The 20596-nt window shown below is 39.4% G+C and overlaps 1 protein-coding gene across 1 annotated transcript in view; it reads right to left on the bottom strand.

Moving 5' to 3' along the window:
* The window catches only part of slit1b (slit homolog 1b (Drosophila)), a 97205-nt gene that overhangs the window by 13576 nt on the left and 63033 nt on the right, over nucleotides 1–20596 (bottom strand). The window contains exons 15-28 of the mRNA XM_084714730.1: nucleotides 20429–20452; nucleotides 19611–19755; nucleotides 18825–18899; nucleotides 18338–18481; nucleotides 16983–17126; nucleotides 16672–16838; nucleotides 16441–16579; nucleotides 15619–15687; nucleotides 11886–11957; nucleotides 8988–9059; nucleotides 8682–8753; nucleotides 6318–6481; nucleotides 583–707; nucleotides 167–261 (exon numbers count right to left, since the gene is read on the bottom strand). Of these exons, the coding sequence (XP_084570856.1) occupies nucleotides 167–261; nucleotides 583–707; nucleotides 6318–6481; nucleotides 8682–8753; nucleotides 8988–9059; nucleotides 11886–11957; nucleotides 15619–15687; nucleotides 16441–16579; nucleotides 16672–16838; nucleotides 16983–17126; nucleotides 18338–18481; nucleotides 18825–18899; nucleotides 19611–19755; nucleotides 20429–20452 (1507 nt within the window). The remainder of the gene's footprint in view (nucleotides 1–166; nucleotides 262–582; nucleotides 708–6317; nucleotides 6482–8681; nucleotides 8754–8987; nucleotides 9060–11885; nucleotides 11958–15618; nucleotides 15688–16440; nucleotides 16580–16671; nucleotides 16839–16982; nucleotides 17127–18337; nucleotides 18482–18824; nucleotides 18900–19610; nucleotides 19756–20428; nucleotides 20453–20596) is intronic.

The following is a 20596-nucleotide window of genomic DNA, read 5'->3' as shown; positions in this document are numbered from 1 at the left end:
CCCAGGTTTAAACATACTGAAATTCCCCTTTATGGCTACTTTTTTGTACAGGAAGGTTTAACAGTGGGGTGTCAAAAGGTTTACTACACACACTACGGACTGTTTTGCAGGATGTTTCTCATATTTTTTTTTTATCCCCAGCTGTATAATTTTCAGGACCTGTTACCTGAAACCTCTGGTCTGTTCGTCACTGATGCAGATTCCTCCGTTGGTGCAGGGATTACTGACACAAGCATCAACTGGGGTCTCACAGTGTTTACCCTGTAATATCACACACAAACACACAAACATTAAATATAGACTTTATTTTTGACAGGCACCCGACATTAGATTAGTTCAGCAGAGTAATTTGATGGCATTATAAGAGACAGATGTGGCCTTGAAATAATCACTGACAACACGCAAACACACGAAAAAATTGGATCAGTGGTTTTAAACATTCAGTTCTGGGTTTGTAAATGAATCACTGTGTGTCTACAGGGGGGAAAAACATGCTGGCAAAAACAGACAAGCTCACTGACGAGATCACGCGAGCCTCTCTGCACACACACAACATAAACACGCACACACGGAGCTGCATACCGTGAAGCCGGACTTGCAGGTACAGGTGTACAGTTGCGTGTGGTCGACTTTGCAGACGCCCTGGTTCTGGCAGGGGGAGGCGACACACGGGCTGCATTTGGCCTGAACAGATGGATCTACTGGACCTGGAAACACACAAACACCAGTGACCAAAGGTCAGTGTGAGCCTCAAAGTGTGTTTTTACTTTGTGTTTCTAGACACAAGACACAAAACAGCAGGAGGGAGCTGTGCGTTCTGTGGTCTGCAGCTGGTTTGAACTGTTTGGGCTTAAAGGTTAGATTTGGTTGTGGAGTGACATGAGCGTGGCTGACAGTGACAGAGTGCAACAACATCATTCACTCTGTCATTCACAGAGACTGACAGGCGCGCAATATACACAAAGCAAAAACAACAAAAAAAATAAGAAAGAAAAGGTGGAAAAATATCCCAGTAACACAAAAATGAAATATGAGTAGATACCTGTGCAAGAAGGAACAACTGTCAGAATTCACGATATCATTAATAATACTGTATTAACTTTGGCTGCAAGGGGACAAAGAATTTTTTATAAAAATCTGTTTGAACAGGTTTCTTAAAAAAATTGTAAAAGAAAAAAGATAGATAAAACTACATGTTGCTTAGCTTATTATAAAGACATTTCTGCATTTTTGTTGTTTATAATTGATTAAATAATGGAAACAGGGAGGTAGTTGGTAAGTTGCTGCCACAACAATGTGTGATTGTGGAACACCATAAAATTACATATTTCTACAAAAACATCTCTTTTAATCAAACTTAGCCAACAAAGCCATACTTGAAATGTATAAGATATTCCAAAAAATTGAAAAGGAAGCACATCTCAAGTCCTCAAGTCAAGGAGGACAAAATATTCACATTTTACTTATTATTATTTATTTGGCTCACATCACGATATAATAAATACCCGACCCATAATAAATAAGTGACGTGAGTATTTTGTCCTTCTTGACTTGAGGACTTGAGATGTGCGACCTGTGCGAGAACCCCACTGATGAAGTGCAACCTAATATTAATATGATTTAAATTGTTATTTGGAATGCATGGTAATAATATCATGATAAGATATTCAGATCCACCTGTAATAAGACATGGAGACACCATTTTCTTGATCTAAAACAAATTTATTATATTTGAGATATTATATTTGCATTATATTTGAGAGAAGGCAGACATCTCTACAGCTGATATCTCCACATTTCTGCAACTCAAACCAAAAAAAATCTAAATGATAAATTGCACTAAAGACCAGGAGAAAAAATGCACTTGAGGGTCCCTTTAATCCTCTCGCGTTAAAACAGAGACAGAAAAAGGCAGAGTTCTGCGAGGAGCAGAGAAAGCACCATCCTGTTTAATGCTTCGAAACGCTCTGTGCGAGATGAGGGGATGGATTAATTACAGCGAGCTGTTCACAGTGAATTTTACAGCACTACAACATTTTGATGCAACAATTAGCGCCTGTGATAATACACACTGGGTCTGATAAAACTGTCACTAATGGAAAGTTCACACCATGAAGACCTCTGAGCCTGGCAGTGACGGGCCCTTTGTGCTGTGTTTTTAGCTGTTGTTGCAGATATCTATTAAAATTACCCACCTCTGAACTTTTTAGTCTTTTTTATTTCACATCTTTAATTAAGTGTTGATTAATTAAGCTTTTTCATCAACGCAAAAAGACAATCTTAAGCAAATCCCTGGGAACAAAACACTGAATAAAAAATCATTCTCGTACTAACACGCAGCTAAATAATGACTGTAACACAGATAGCTGAATGAAGATTAGAGCGGCATGAGCAAGAACATCTGCTGGTATTATAATAAACTAAAAAGCAAACAAGAAAGGCAAGATACAGGCATTTTTCTTGAAAAAACAGACAGATCATCACATACAGGAGATTAAAAATCAAGTGAAAAGTAGAGTACAGTATAAAATTGCATTAAAGGATGAAATGTAAAACCACAAAAAATATATCAAGTATGCATAAAAGCTTTTTTATGTTTTAAGAAGATGTTCTAATCTGTCTAATCTCAGCGGAGGCAACCAGCAGAGCTCCATCCACTGATCTAAGAGGATGCAAAGGCACACAGGAGTGAGTAAATCAATTATATATTTTGGATCAATAGCATTTAGTGCTTTAGAGTATTTTTGTAAAATAATTATGAGATCTAACCCGTGTAAATTGACTATCACAGGAGTAATGTGTTCACATTTCGAGGTGCCAGTTAGAGCAGCAGCCTCCTGCACCAGTTAGAGTCGGCCGACCGACTCAAGTAAAGTGCACCGGAGTAAAAAAAATAAAAGAAAAGAGCTTTGTGTGAATTATCAGGAGACAAGAAAGCGTTTGAAACGTTTGACATTTTCCTGAGATGTAAAAAGCATGACTGTTCATCAAAAGAGAGGTCTGAATCAAATTTGACAGAGATTACAAGCACTTATCTTAATGTTTTTTTTTGTCATGCAACCTTACTTGCATTTAAGAATGCGAAAGAAATGACTTCTGGTTCATCAATATGACTGAAATTTAGGAGGACGACAGCTGTGGATCAATTAGAGATGTTCGATGCCCTAATTTCCTTCTCGATATCAATACTTGAACTTTGCATATCAGTCAACAACTAGTGTGTTTAAGAAAAAAAACTCTTCAGTTAAAGATTCTGGTTTGCTCAGTCCAACGTTGTTCACAAAAGAAACAACTAAGAATGTCTGCTCTGGGTTTTAACACGTTTTGACATATTTTAGGTTGTATCTGAGGCATTTTCTGATACCAGGAGCCTCGGCTCAATCACAGGGTTGGCAGTTCGATCCCCATCTCAACACTGAAACCTTAATTCCTCCTGATACTGAGACCAGAGCCTTCTGTAGTAGCTTGACGTGTGAACGGTTGAATGTGGGACGAACTGCAAAGCACTCTGGATAAAAGCACTACAGCGACGCACCGTCAGTGAAGCAGGAGAGTAGATTACTAAACCGTTAGATTTATTTGATTTGAGTATAACATATAGCTGTGTATCATCTGCGATTGTACTTATCGCAGATGTATCAGTCTCAGCATATGTCAGCTGATAAGTGACAAGAGTTTGCAGCAGAGAAATTAAACAAACGTCTTGCTCAGCTGCTGCTCACAATTCATTAATAACCACATGAAAGGTCCACATGTCAAAGACATTTGTTTAGCTGATGCATTTAGTCTGCCATATTTAAATCTCTCTCTTTACAATGTCCGCTGAAAATATTTCCCTCTAAGGCTGATCGGCACTGCAAGTTGTGGAGAGACACTTGACACCTTTGATTTTAAGTCAGTAGCTGCACGTGTCACTTCGGAGAAAATGCATAAGATGTAACATGACAGGAAAAGGTTATGGTCATTTTTTTTTGTTTGTTTTCTTGGAGTTTTTACTCTGTTTTATTTTATCTGATAAATCTGCTATAGAGGACAAAAGTTGAAGATGTGTGCAGCAGCACAACTCTGTAATTGAAATGTTATAGTCAGATAAGGCTACATGATTTTGGAATGATTTTTTGTTTCTGCAAATCCAGTAGTTTTTATTTTTTTATTTTACCAGAGGATCTTGTGTTTATGTGCTGCTACACTTTTGACACCCCACGCTCAGAGTTTCATGTTAGCACCGGGTGGCTAACAGTATGAATGTAAACAAAAGTTAGCAGCTTTCACCTTTTCTTTTACAGTGATTTACACTGGTACAAAAGTACGGCTGACTTTTCAATTTAAAATACTGTGAATCTACAGACCCTGATGATGTCGTTCTTTACACGGTCTGCCTATCAGCTGATTTAAATCTCAATAAAAAGAGATGATACTTGACTGGAATTTCTCCCGTCTGTCCTACAGGGTATTCCATCAAGACTGATAAATAAGTCTGTGCTGGAGTCTGGTTTGAATTCATTTCAACTTCACCTCTCTCACACTCTCATTTCTCTTTTCTTTCACTCACTTCCTTACATTCCCTTCTCATCAGTCATTATTTTTAAAAAACTCTTTTTGACACTTTTTGTCATGTAAAATAAAAGCTTTTAACTTTATACAAACTTTACAGTGTGCCTTGGTGTGTTTTGAAGGAGCCTTGCATTATTGAGTGTTTACTGACTGTTTGATCCAAGCAATGAGCCCTTCACCTGAAGAATAATTTCAGTTTGCATTGTGAGCGTGTGCGGAGAACATAAGCAGCAGAGGGATCTTCTTCTCGACTACAGAACAAACCCTGCAGATTAAACTAAATGAAGAGTATAAAATGGGTAACTGTAAAAAAGGCCAATACTGACACAGCTGACAAAACTCTTTTTCTTGTCCATCTTCAGCTGTACTATGTCGCAAAAAGGCAAAAAGCCATTAAAAACATTTCAGAGATGATATACAAGCTTACTTAATGTTCTTTTTCTTCACAGCTTGAACAAAAAGAATAAATGATTTAAAAACTTCAAAACAACTTTGGCACCCATTTTTCTTAAACTATAACTGTTAAGCTTTTAAATAAAATGCTGTTGTCGGCTTTTGAAGGCAGTAAAATTTGTGAGACATGATTTTCTTAACTTTTTCAAATTAAATATGTTCTTTGAAACACGTAAATTCATGCTCGGTCACATAACAAATGTCTAAACGTGTGTTTCTGAGCTCAAAAAGACACTTGAGGTAACTTTCTTTAACACACAGCTGAATTAAGCTTGACAGTGTAAACCTGCGCCCATGGAGCGGTCTAGTTCCTTAAAACCACAACCATGGATCGGATCTCTCACAGACTTCTAAAAATAAGCCAGACTTTTCCTTTCCATTCAAAATCTTCCCGGACACGAGGACCATGACTTTGATAAACCCTGACTGGAGACTGTCTGTGTCTAGTTGAGGTGTCACACATGAAAGATCCAGTATCCATTATTTTGAGTAATTAGATCATTCAAGAAGTAAGCAATCTGTTGAAAAGAAAATAAATCACGCAACTCATTCTGTACAGCAAATATAAATTTACCAAAATTTATCTGAAAGCAGCTTAACAAATCATTTGTTTAAAACTGAATCTTTTAATGTGGACTTTTATTGCATTAATCCGTTATAGCCACAGTTAACTTGCATCCATACGGTTTCTCTGACCTTTCATGCAGAACCCCAACATTGGTCATATAGAGCAACACGTGTGTGTCTGAAACAACCAACAGGAAATTAGAAATCAACTCACAGCCACGTTGTTCTTAGAAGATGTCTGCAGCGAAATATGACAAGTCATTTATTAAGGCAATACTCTGTGGGTTTTCAGTTGAGTTAGAGACAGTGTGCACTGCAGCGTCTTCAGCTGTGACAGGTGTGTGGGAGTGAGAGCAGCCGACTCCTGATGAAGGTCACGCAGATGAAAAAGCTTTCTTTTATTAAATATCATCTATTACGAGGCGACGGTGTGTGGGTGTTTGTTCTCTTAGATCATTTTACAAATTAAATGACAGAATCACACAGAATTAAAATAGCCAATTACCTCTGTATTCATCTGAGATCACAGATGATTTCATGGGAATAGGTTTTAAACGACATGTCAGGTCACCGGATTTGAAAGCACTTTTACAAACCGAGCAAAATGTTTTTACACAACGACAAAGTTGATCCAAGCAAAAGAAAGAGCTCGTCTTCAGTGTGAGACACGAACCCGCTGTAGAGCTTTTCTTTCATGTGCAGCTTGTAGGTGTGAGAGTGTGTATGTTCATGTCACAGCTCACCCAGACACTGGAACTTGTCAGCCGGAGTGGTGAGCAGCAGTTTGCCCTCCATGCCGCGGGGTCCGGCACAGCGGGCGATACCGGGCTCCTTATAACCGCTCTTCACCCAGTCTGACAGCCAGAGCAGACGACAGTCACAGTACAGAGGGTTGGCTCCTATCGCTCTGAGGAAAAGAAAGAAAGAGTCAGTCAGCTCACTGACAGAAGGAAGGGTCTCTGCTTCAGAAAGGAAGGAACCATGGAAAGTAAGAAGGATAAGACGCAAGAGGTTAATTAATTATAGAGGTTGGAAAAAGAAGAAAACAGCTGGAGAGGAAAAGAAAAGAACAAAGGAGGAATAATTATCAGAATTAAGTGCTGAGGAGAAGAAGAGGAGGGGAGGAGAAAAGTGAAAAAAAGGTGTGAAGATTGGAAATGAGGAGATATGGAATGAAAGGAAAGATAAGGAACGGTACGGAGAAAGTAAGGAAAGAAAGGCAAAAAGAAAGAAAGAACAACAGGGAGAGAGAAAGAAAGAGAGAAGGAAGGTCAGAAATTAAAACAGAAAAGAGAAAGGAAAAATAAATAGAAAAAGAGAGAAATAAAGCTAAAGGGAAAGAAATAAGAAAAGACAGAAAGAAATTTAAAACGAAAGAAAGAAAGAAAGAAAGACTTGACTAAAGTAAGAATGAAGAAAAGACAGAAAGAAAAACAGAAAGAAGGAAAGAGAGGCAAAAAGAAAGAAAGAAGGAAAAAGATAAAAGAAAGACAAAAGTAAGGATGCATCAATGAAAGACGAAAGGAAGATTAAAAAGATAGATAGAAAAAAGAAAGAAAGACAAAAAGAAATAAAACAAATAAAGACTTTACTCAAGTCCAGAATGAATAGAAGAAAGAAAGAAAGAAAGAAAGACAGTAAGAAAGAAAGAAAGAAAGAAAGTGTGAAAAAAGCAAGTGAAAAAGGAAGAAAAAGACAGAAAGACAAAAAGAAAGAAGAAAAGACAAAAAAAGAAAGAAAGAAAGAGAGAAATAGTTAACTGCCTTGCATCAACGTTTTTGCACTATTTTTCAAAGCCACATGGTGGAGCTCTTAGCCCTCACAGCTCTGCTAAGATACAGACAGTGAAACACACACACACACACACGCACACACACACACACACACACACACACACACACACACACACGATTGTGGACATGATAATGTTCATTTGGATCCATCGATTCACTTGTATAAGATTATCAGAGACAAACGTGGGGTCGAATATCACTCATCAATGTTCTCTCTCTCACTCACACACACACACACACACACACACACACACACACACACACACACACACACACACACACACACTGAACAAGGTCAGGGTATCTGTGAGTCATATGAGAGGATGTTCCAGTCTTCTCAGTCAATGAAACTCCATCAGGAACATGTGATGAGGACTAAAAACAACTTCCTGTCTTTAACTGACCCTCACAGAAAATCACACCGTCATGTGACCATGTGCAATTTAATATTTTTTTTTCACTTTTAAAATTTTGGGAAATTCTTCTTTTTGACTACCACCAGTGTCACTTACACCACAGTCAAAGAATCTGGGAAATATTGTGGTGCTAAACATGAGAAAACACCATCAGACTCCACCTCGACAAATGAAAATGCATCAGAGAGGAACTTGAAACGTAAAAAAAAGTCAATCTTGGCCCTGGAATTACTTACATGAGATCGTTTTACAGCTTGATTTATAATCCTGACTGAAAGTCGGCAGGATCTTATTTCAAAACTGATGTCACGCTTCACGAGACTAAAATAAAAATATTCCCTGCCTCACTCCTCTTCCCTCCTCCTCCCGCCCTCCATCCATCTCCTCTTCTCCTCCCTCTTTTATTTCTCTTCATCTTCAACCTCACCTCCACCATCCATCTCTCCTCCCCTCCCTCCACGTGTACTGTAGCTCCTCAGATTGACTTGCACGGGTCACGCTTGACTGAAGATGATTATACTGTATATGCAGACACACACACACACACACACACACACACACACACACACACACACACACACACACACACCGGCCTCAGATCAATAGACCCATGGGAAACGATGGATCTCTCCAGCTAATTCAATCCGCCCGGCGGCCACTTGAAACCACTCGCTCTCTGAGAACATATCCACTCTATCTGAGTGGAGCCATAAAGACAGGAGAAAAAAACACACACACACACACACACACACACACACACACACACACACACACACACACACACACAAACACAGACCTCATTCTGTCAGCGAGGACTGACCCTCCTGTCCGTTACATTCAGCCGGTGCTGTCATTATGGATGAGCGTGTGTGTGCGACATGTATATTTGAGCGCTTACAGGTGAGACAGGGAGGCCACGTCGCTGAAGATGCCCTGCTGCAGCTCGGAGATGTCGTTGCCATGGAGAGAGCTGAGAGACAGAAACAGCTGAGGGTCAAAAACGGTCAAAAGCGGTCAAAGCAAAAACTAATAGACCACAATGACTCTGACAGGTCTCGTCCAGCTCAGTGACTGAGAATTAAGTCCAAAAACAGATGATGGCTTATTATAATAAAGCGAGGGGACGACAGTGATGTGGTTTATTCAGTGACACACAAGTGTGGTGTGTGTGTGAGTGTGTGTGCATGTGTGTGTGTGAACTCACAGGAGTCTCAGAGAGCGAAGGCCACCCAGTGCCAGAGGAGGGATACAGCGCAGAGAGTTGTAACTGAGGATCCTGCAGGAAGAGGAGCAACACAACGAAAACTTTGACTCTAAGATACCATCACTCAGCTAGAAACTGCACGTTCCTCGAACGCTCTGACACGGTCCTTACTGGTATGAAGGATGTTGCTCTGTGACATTCCCAAAACCTTCCCAGACAGTCATGAGTGCATAAAAGGGTAGAGGGGATTTTCAGAGAACATTCAGGACATTCTGGGATCTTTTAGCAAACTATCCCAGCTAAAAATTGTCCATTTATAGAACGTCCTGAGAAGTTTCTTGCAGGGATAAAGGACGTCACCCTGTAACATTCCCAAAAAGTTCCTGGACAGTCGTGATGTGGGATGCTTTAAAGAGCAGGGGGATGTTATTTGACACATTTTCAGGGAACATTCAGGATTTTCTGGGAACTTTTATCGGATCATCCCAGTTAGAAATCGCCCGTTCATAGAACGTTCTGAGAAATTTCCTGCTGGAATAAAGGACGTCACCCTGTAACATTCCCAGAATGTAACCAGACAGTCATGATGCGGAGTTCTTTAAAGAGTAGACAGACGTTATTTGGCAGACTTTCAGGGAACAGTCAGGATGTTATGGGAACGTTTTGCAGACTATCCCAGCTTGAAAATCGTACATTCCTAGAGCATTCTGAGAAGGTCCCTGACGTCACCCTGTAACACTCCCACAGTGTTCCCTGACAGTCTTGTTGTGGACTTGTCAGGATGTTCTGGGAACATTTAACAAACTATCCCAAATAGAAAGTGTATGTTCCTACAACATTCTGAGATGAGATGGTCACCCTGTCACATAACGTGAGGTTCTTTACAAAAAGAAAGGGGTGTTTTTTGGTGGATTTCAGGGAACATTTCAGGACTTTCTAGGAACTTTTAGCGGGCCATCCCAGCTAGAAACTGTATGTTCCTAGAACATTCTGAGACAGTCCTTGCTGGTTTAATGGACGCTTCTCTGTGTTTTGTTCCCAGAATGTTCCCAGATGGTTGATCATGATGTGGAGTTCTTTAAGAATAGAGGGCAGGGCTGGGGGAAAAAAATAGATTCTCTGATGCATCTTGATTCAGACGTGGAAGATTCGCATTTGCAGAGGTCAAAAATCCGTTTCCTAAATGTTGCTTAATAATTTGATGTCAAAGGAAGTAAAAGCTGTAACTCAGCCTCAGCCACTCACTGCGTACGTGCTTGAGTTATTTTGTAATTCATCTTCACAAAAGGCAACGGTTGCATGTTTTGTTTTAACGTCTACATAATTGACCTTTCGAGACAAACATAAAGCATATTGAGACTACTATACTACTCCATCAGCCAGAGAAATGCTAACGGAGCGCAGCAGCACTATCAAACGAGTGCGGCAGGTTCAAACTGAATCGAACTGCAGGACATCGAAAGATTGACAACCTCAGCAGGGTGGCATTTTTTTTGGGGAACATTAAGGGGACCATTACTATTGAATATTCCGTCTAATCCACCACATTACATTCCCACAACATCTGCAGAATCTTTTCATGACATTATAGGAAGCAACCTATAATGTTCCTTTTAGTTCTTTTAGGTCTTTCCTTCACATTCCTAGAACCTTTACCAACATTACAGCAACATCTGCAATAAATAGGTAGCTTGAAATACCATGAAAGCATGTTTATAAGTTATCCCTGTATGTCTTAATGTCCCAAATGTCCTCTTTGTAATGTTGCAATGTGACCAAAATAAAATTAGACGTCCACCTAAAGTCATATAGGGAACGTTATTACGTTATTATATTATTATTAACAAAACGTTCTCATATGACCAACAGAGGACTGTAAAGGAACTTTCTCTTTATGTTCCAGATGTCCTCTGTGACCATGTGAGGTTAATGTCCCCCTGAAGTCCAACTGCAGGACATTAAATTGACGTCCCCAGTGCTCTGTAAAGATTCTGCACATTTTAAACACTTTCAAATAACACAACAACGTCTCAAGAACGTGGGCATGAACACACAACACTGACCTCCTCCATACATGTGCTGAAGCTTATCCTCAGCTGGCAGCAGGATGTTCTTTTATGCCAGTCTGAACTGTTGTATGTATATGTTTTTCTATATGAAATGTTGTATTTTATGGCTGCAGCATGGGTGATAAGCTCAAGACAAGTTTCCCACCCTGTTGGACAATAAACTTAATCTCGTATGTTGTGTTTGTACGAATGTCAGCAGCAACCTCAACATTAAAGTGTGTAAACACCAAAAGTATCAAAACGGAATTCGCAGAATGCAGCGAAATCTGCTGACAGCGCGATAAGGGTCCAGCTGCAGAGCTCGTCCCTGGGGATCACAGGTCTGCAAACCAACTGGGAGAACATGGAGGGTCCTGCAGGAGGAGATGCATCACTTCCTTTGATACGACAAGGTTTGCTTTGATAACAGCACTGTGAAAAAATGTCTGCAGCGGTTGTCAGTATTTGAAGTAATGACAACCTTGATTTAAAAAAGATTAATTACAGTCCTGAATCAGATCAATCTACGCCTGTTTAATCATGATTTATATCTTGAATTGCCACAATAAAATGTGATTTATTTTCTAGTACAAAGAGATAATTTTGAATCATCTTTTGAACGGAAAGTTAAAAAATTTATGATTGAATGACTGAATATCTGTAAGCAACAACTTCGAGATGCTTGACTGCTGTGTCAGACACACTCAATGACTTCATTTTCACTTTCTGGCAATTTTCATATCTTATCTCAAAAGGCAAACGTAGTTTTTCTGTCAGAGATGTGACTTCAAAGGACATTTCTAGGTGTGTGTGTGTGTGTGTGTGTGTGTGTGTGTGTGTGTTTACTCACAGAGTGGTGAGCTGGCTCATATTGGAGAAGGAGTCGTCGGACAGGGAGCTGATTTTATTGTTGCTCAGATCTCTGCAGAGGAAAAAAAAGGTGAATTCACAAAAACACATACAATATACTGCAGGAGTCCCATTACAGTCATTCTCAACAGACTGGGTCTGGACCCACAGGTGATTTTATTTAGGTCACCAAAAAATAGAAGGCTAAAGAAGAATCGATGCAAATTTAAGGTTTATATCTGCAGTAAACTTTTTAGAAACAAGTTAAAATCTGCATATTGTTTTACTGATGAGAGGACAAAAATGAGAGCCTGTTATTTCCACCTAAATGTAGTTATTTTGTCTCATTATGGTGGAGACTAAAACTTCCTATACTGTTTCCTGGATAAGAGGAAATAAAAACAATGAGGTGACCTGTTAGCTCAGCCTTGATGCCTTTATTTCTTGTTTGTTAAATATCTAATGCGTGAATGTTTTCAATGGCACGTGATGTGGCAGTAAAAAAAGGTCAGGAATATTAACTTATGCATAAAGTAAATCTCCAAAGATTTGTTGATAAGTCCTACCGTTACTGGATTGTAATGTTTTGTCATTTTAAAAAAGTGGGTGCCCAGAAAAAAATCAGGAAACACTGTCCAATTAAATACGTAAATATGTCAGAGACAGACATTATAATATGTGAAAGTGCTGCTGATCACTGAATGGACTTGATCAAATGAGGGTGTTTATGTGTGTTTGTCATATTTTATAAATACATAAAGCTTTTTGAAATGAGCTGCGCTTCTCCCCACAGATTTAACTACACAGTCCACAGCTCCCCCTGCTGGATTTGTTAAAAAATACAGTCACCACAGGGTTTGTCTGCACACACAGTGTACTTCCAACATCACAAAATTTAGGATTATCCACTCTGCAAAAAGTGACGAGATTTCATGTAATGGCAGACACAGAAACAGATACACTGATGAAACAGTTGAGGTTTAAGTGCAGATTTTTTACACTTAAATTGAGGGTGTTCATGTGCATATCACATGTGTAGGAATTGTTTTTATATAACATCCCCTCATAAATAGTGGGCAGAGCAACTTTGATGTCATCATGACTTGATGGCATCCTGACTGTCACCACTCTGTTTTTTTGGAGCCAGAAGCGACCATATTTGGATGAGTGAGTTACGGATGATACGCACTGCTACAGCTCTATCCTGACTGGATATGACTGGCTGTGGTAGCGACTTGTCAATCTCAAGGTAGATGTGCCCTAAAGCTAGTGATTGAGACAATAAACTCACTAGGAGACAGTTTTACTGAGGTAATAAATCAAGTGAGAAACAGCGAACTTCCTTTCGCTGCTGCAAACATCAGCAGACTCTCTGTAACTCATGGTGACTCTCTCTCTCTGCAGTCGGCCTCACTTCTTGCTTATTTTGGCGGTTTCCTGCCTTTGGTCTGGTCTCCACCAGCGACACATATGATCAGCTGGACTGAGGTCATACGACTGTCAAGATCATTCCTCTCGTTGGCCTGAAAATGTTCCTTGGTTACTTTGTCTGTGTGTTTAGGATCGCTGCCCTGCTGCGTTGCCCCAGAACGAGGAGACGGAGTAAAATGAGCCACGAGTCACACTGTCTACTGTTAAAGCTTAAAGTCAGAACTTAAACCTCACAGTCTCAAAATAAAATGTGCACAAGTAGAGACAAAATAGTAAAACTGTCTGTGTGATGTGATGTTTTATGTTGCAGCCTTGCAAAGTGCCATCATTTAATTTAGCAAATATACATTCTGGATTTGAAACGTTGCTTGTAGGGTTCACAAACTGAAACAACTGTTATTGTTACTTTGACTTTACTACTCATCTTATATTGTGTATTTATTTTTTTGTATTATAGTTGTACACTTGAATGACTGCTTGCCATTATTTTTCCCAGACGTCTGCTTTCAGAGCTAGTTATTAATTATTAAGTTATTACTACAACCAATAATAATCAAATGCAGAGGCAATTATCCAACATGATAACGGGCAGATGTATTTACAAACGGCCCTGTGAGGGTAACCATAATGCTGATGTGTCCTGGGCTGGAATTGAGTTTGACACCCCTGCTTTAGCCAGTTATAAAGATGCATAAAGTCGCTGTTGGGCAGAAACTTTGTACGTCCAAAACTGTTACTGTTCAGGAAGTTAAAAACATCCTGTGTCTTTAAACTAACTGAATGCAGCTTAGTGAAGATTGAGCAGATGTTTTTCCATGTTAACGGTTAAATATGTATAAAACCTACAGACGGACATGAGGTCTGATCAATAGTTTTGATTTATGAAAATGTCAAAATATGGAGAAATAAGATAACTTTTAACATATTGTAACAGATTTATATGTTCTATGTTGCTGAAGTGGAATAATGTCTTGTAAAGATCAAAAATACACTTTAGCATGACTTTGTGAGCTAGAGGTCTATTAGCAACTGTATGATGTTTATAAGACATTATTTCATTCCAGAAACTTAAAATTTATAATCTGTTATGATACATTAATGTGTTCTTATAACTGGCTAACTAACATTATGGTAGTTATAATTATTATAAATATGATAATGTAATGCAAGACTCAGCATTCTTCCAAACACTGTTGTTACTGCATGGAGTTATAAAGCATTATGAATGCTGAACTTACAATTCATTATGCTAACTACTTATATTAGCTTATAAACCAAGTTTTAAGTTGTCGTGTATGATTATAAACATTTATAAATGGTTTTATAAATCTCATAAATGCATATTATGTTTTGTGAATGATCTTATAAAGCATTATAAACATGAACTTCCAAAGTCCTGTCTTATAAACATTGATAATACTCTAAAGCATGACTTTGGGAGCCTTAATAAAAGTGACAGCACTGTGTTTTTATGTTATTAACAAATGTATGATGTTCATAAGACATTACTCTATTTTGTAATAAGAATTTATAATCTTTTATGATATGTTATATCAGCCTTTATAACTGGCCTAAATTACAGTAATCCCTGGTAATGTAACCCAGGACTCGGATTCTTCTTCCAAACAAATGCTGAACTTACAATACATTATGTGCACCACTTATAACACTTTTTAAACCTTGTTATAAGTTGTCATACATGGTTTGAAAGCCTTCTAAATGCTTTATAATATTTTATGACTGCTTATAATGCATTACAGACATTCACAGAAAGTGTTAGAAAGAGTCCTGGCTTATGCAGCACATTATAACTACCAGTCAGTTATTAGCCAGTTATGAAGACACATAAAGAACTGCTACAACGTATTATAACAGATTATAAGTTCTAAGTTTCTGAAATGGAATAATGTCTCATAAGCATCAATAATAGACTATAGCGTGACTTAGTGAGCTTTAGGTAGAGTGACAGCATTTGCATGGTGTTTATGAATGCTTACCTTATAATACACCTCAAGATACTTGATTATAGACATTTAAAAAAGTTTTATGAAGCCTCATAAATACATTATAATGTCTTATGAATGTGCCTATACTGCATTATAGACCTGACCTTCTGGAAAGTGTAAGTAGATATGTTCATAGACGTGTCAGAAGAGTGTATGTAGAATGAGTGTCCTGAGTGTCAGTGGCTGTAATACTGTGGACTGCAGACAGTGCAGAGTGTCAGCAGAGTGACTGCAGGTGTGTCTGAGTGTGATTAGGTACATTAGTGTGAACAGAGTGTTTGTTCGAGTGCCTCTTACACAAGCTGCAGGTATTTGAAGGTGGCCAACTCCTTCGGGACACTGGTGAACTGGTTACCATCCAGATACCTGAGAGGACAAGAGACAGACAGTTGTTGTGCATCACTGCTGGATAATAATAATAATAATGATGATAATAATAACAACCCAAATCCTCAGTCATTTTTGAATGATACATCACTGATTGACATAAATTCATGTCTCCACAAAGTCAAGAGGTTCGTGTTTTTCTTCTTCCTGGATGAATATAATTAAATGAACATGTGACAAAGTAAAGCGCCTGATTACTGCAGAAAAAAACAATCATTGATAGATATATTTTTTCAAATATAATTTCAGTTTATACTTAAATGTTACACAGTGTACCAACTTCCTCAGAAATACAAAATGGCACCATTATAATGAGGGAAGATAAACATGATTGACAGGATAACTGCTGTTTTTAATTTAGCTGCATTAGTCGTAGCGTACATATATTTATACCTCAATTTTCTGTGATTGTTTCACCATCAAAACTTTTCAGGGCTGCAACAACAAACACAACATTCAGCATAGTGTTTCTTCTTTCCTCGGGTAGCAGGTGCATCCAGAGTCTCATATCGCACTCCACCACAAAAGATGGTCTGTGTTTTGTGAGATGTATTAAATTCAATTTGTGTTTGAATCTCAGATTTTTGGGAAGTAGAGGAACGTGAAAACATCTTACTGCTGACAAACTTTGCACAGATACAAGTCACACATTTTAGGGGACATAAAGATTAGAAAAAATGTATGTATCTCCAAACCTCTGGACGGCTGCAGTGGTTTTGTTTTGAGACTCACAGTTCTGTGACGTTGCGGGGGAGTCCTCTGGGCAGCGCCTGCAGGTGTTTGTTGCTGCAGCGGACCACTGCGTCCATACAGGTGCACTGGCTGGGACACTGGGGCCCCGGGGCGCAGCTGCTGTCCTCCAGAACGGAGCCTGAACACACAGACGAGAGGGTGGAGGCTCAACTTTTATGAAACACTGATGTGAAGGGATGATATTTTACACGATGCACATGAGTGCCGTACCATCCTCGCAGCGGAAGTCAGGCACAGCTACATCCTGCAGGGGGATCTCTCGTAGGAAGGCGGGGCCCTGGCAGCGAGGATTCCCTGTCACGATTCGTCGGCTCCGAAGCCACGCCCCAAACCAGGACAGACGGCAGTCACAGTTAAAAGGATTGGCCAGAAGATTCCTAAAGGACAGAAGTGATGTAGAGTAAGAGACAAAGTGGATGACAAAGAAACAACTGAGATGAGTGTGTGTGTGTGTGTGTGTGTGTGTGTGTGTGTGTGTGTGTGTGTGTGTGTGTGTGTGTGTGTGTGTGTGTGTCACTAACAGCGTGGACAGGTTGGGCAGGGTGTCGAAGGCTCCAGGCAGGATGGTGCTCAGCTGGTTGTCGTAGAGGGAGAGCAGCCTGACGTTGGTCAGACCTGTGAAGCTGCCGTTATGGATACAGCTGATCTTGTTGTTCCTCAGCATCCTACAAACACACACACACACACACACACACACACACACACACACACACACACACACACACACACACACACACACCTTTAGATATCAGCTTTGGCAGAAGAAGTACTACTTAAGTACTTTAGCGCTACTTTAGAAGATCCTTTATTTAAAGGTATAGTTCACCTGAAAATGAAAACTCAGTCAGACTCCTCACAATCATGATGCTGGAGTTTCACAGGAAAACAGTGTTGCTGAATCTCCCAAAAGTGGAAGTGAATGGTGACCAGTTCAATCTTCACTATAGATCCTTAGCTTGGAGCCACTTTCACACGCGTGTGCACACCGTCTGAACTGGGTGTGTGTGTTGTGACAGTGTGCACATGGAAGTGAACGGCATGTCGGGGCTTCAGGAGACTTGGATTAAACCAGATGAGCAGTATGGTGGAATTTTATGTTGTTGTTTTTTTTTATCTGTTGTTTTTTCCATTTCAAAACTGGTCACCATTCACTTCATTTGCTGTAGAGATTCTGCAAGACTGTTTTGCTGTGAGTTTTCTGGATTGAAAAACTAAACCTGAACTTCGGTCGGCATTAGGGTGAGTAGATAATGACTGAATTTTCATTTTTGTGTGAACTATCCCTTTAAGTAAACCTGCTAATGCCACACAGAGAAAATGCTCTCACATAACGTCGCTGTCGGTCAGAAACATGTAATTTCATCATAAACAATAAAACTAAACCAAAAACTAGGTGCAAATTTTTTGTTAACTTTAGAATAAAGCAAAACTGAAGTTATGTTTTGTATTTACAAAACTGACTAAAATAAAAACAAAAACATACAGAAATATATTTAGTTTTGGTCTCTGTCAATTTGCTGAACTTTCTTAGTGCAACAAACACGAGGAGGCATTGGTGCATAATGTTTACTGAGATTGGGACACAACTGTGAGTCAGTTTCCTTCACAAAGTGTTGTGTTTGTATTGAAATACTGAATATTCTGAACTTTTTAAATCTTGCCTTGACAAATATGCCCCATGTTATAATAAAAAACTAATATAGCAACGAATAAAAACTCAACTAAAACTTTTAAACAAAAAAAACTAAACTGGAACAAGCAAACCCACTCTGGAAACTAACTGAAACTAAACTGAGAAGTAAACTAAAAATAAAGAGTAACGACTCTGTTTCTGTGTGATTAATTGACATGACAGGAGGAGTAGAAGTGAACTGACAGCATGCGGAGTCCCTCCATGCCTCTGAACATGCTCCCTCTCACAGACTCCAGGTGATTGGCTGTCAGGTGAAGCTCCACCACTGAGGAGGCTCCTTCAAACGCCCCGTCCTCGATCTCTGAGATCTTGTTGTTGCTCAAGTTACTGGACAGAAGGAAGGAAATGTTCAATGGTTTTCACACATCCAGTGCTCTCAGTCCAACTGAATATGATCATTTAGCAAAAAGAAAGTTTACTACTCGTGTCAATTGCATGAAAAATGTTTTTTCTAATGGTGAAAATAATACATTACTAGTATTGTTATTATTCTGAGTACCTTTTCCATGTATTTTTACAAATAAATCTTCAGTAATTATAGAACACTTTGGCTTGAACCTCTTTTCCCTCTTAAGGTCTTTGTACAGTCTCAACAATGAGATCTCTTGGAGGTTTCTTTTGATGATTGAGCGGGTTGTTTGTCATTGTTGAAGCTTTCTGAGTGACCTACATTTTCTTGAGCTGCGACAGGCCCTTGAACGCTCCGGTGGCCTCCAGTACGGAGAGGTCGTTGTTGTTGAGACGCCTGGGACGGTCACAGAGAGCAGACATGAAAGGGACGGAGGACAAACATCATTAGCAGAAGAGTCGGTTTGGAATGAGAGTGTGCGTGTGTGTGTGTGTGTGTGTGTATGTGTGTTTGTGCGCTGGGTGTGCATCCATGCAGTATGAGTCCGTACACCACATGTCAATATGGATTTTCATAAAGTGCCTGTGTACAGCATGTGTGTGTTCATACGTGTGTGTGTATGTATGTACATGCGCAGGAGTGTAATCATGAGTGTGTGTAGCAGAGTGTGGCATTAACACTGCTGACCCCATAGGAACTGACCCTGCTAAAAAGCATGCACTTTTAATAAAGCATCCATCCCCCAAACAGAATATGACACACTGTAACTGTGTAAACTGGAGCCACACTAATAAAAAAGGCCAATATCATCTGCTGATATCAGCTGATCACAGATATATTTGCATGTGTTGGAAAACTTAAATCAGCAGAAAGAAAATTTAGCAGAAATCTTTGATAACAGAATCATTTATGCAGCAAAATGATTGATTGATAAAAGCGCAAGTATAGAAATATGAATAAATATAAGTGTATGTGCAGGTGTTGTGTTCAGGTGTTGTGTTCAGGTGTATGTGTTGTGTGTAGCTGTATGTTTTGTGTGTAGGTGTGTATGTGTGTGCGTGTGTGTAGGTGTGTATGTGTGTGTGTGTGTTTGTGTTTTTGTCTCACAGCTCTTCAGTGGAGGAGGGCAGGTGTTCAGGGAACTTGGTGAGGCGGAGGTTGGAGCAGTCGACCACGTTTGCCTCACAGCGACACTTGGCAGGACACACCGGCTTACTGTTACACTCGTAACTCAGACGCCGGTCTTCAGTACCTGGACACACACACACACACACACAGGAAGGACAAACTAAAGGTCTCACATTGGTCAAAGTGATTGAAATAACTGTGCGACAATGTGTGTCTGCACTCATCTGTACAGCTGATCTGCTGTTTATAAGTCATACATTTGTTCTGTTGTTGGGGAAACATCATTTTTTATACACAGAAAGAAATAACTTTTTACATTTGCCAAACTTACAAGAGAGGACCAACAATTCAAAACTTGTTGTAGACAGCATTTTACAAAACTTGTAAAGTTTCCTCTAACTCAAACGGATCTCAGTGAGGATAAGAAGAAGGCACTAAGAATAACAGGTGTAAATGCAAAGGGGTGTTAATGTTCTGTGTTTATCTCTTATTAGTCTGCATCAATCAGTTTAAAAAATTATAACAATGTCCAATCTTGTGTTTTGAGTTCTCAGAGAGGGTGAGCTTTAGTTAACATTTAGATTACTGAACGCTCCTCTGACTTAAATAGATTTAAACCCAGTCATGTCTTGTTCTGGTACTGTTCCCAGTGTGCGCTATTGTTTTAAAATACTGTCAAGTTGTTACTGTAGTTAGATGAGTTAAATGTGTTTATGCTTCTCAGACTGATATGAAATACACAGTGTAAACCTGACAGTTCAGTATGTACCAGAACACACACAGACAAACATAATCACCTGGGATGTGGTACTGCTCCTTGGCTGCCATGAAAAAGAAAGACAAACAAAACCACGTCAGTCAAAAGGTTTGAAACCTTCAAAGGAACAAAAACACACACACACACACACACACACACACACACACACACACACACACACTGGCAGCAGTAGACTTTAACATTTTTA

Source organism: Lutjanus erythropterus, chromosome 3 (assembly GCF_056507025.1).
Source record: "Lutjanus erythropterus isolate fLutEry1 chromosome 3, fLutEry1.hap2, whole genome shotgun sequence".
In the NCBI taxonomy this organism is placed as follows: domain Eukaryota; kingdom Metazoa; phylum Chordata; class Actinopteri; order Lutjaniformes; family Lutjanidae; genus Lutjanus; species Lutjanus erythropterus.
The sequence above is the reverse complement of the archived record's forward strand: the minus strand, read 5'-3'. Positions and strand labels throughout refer to the sequence as shown.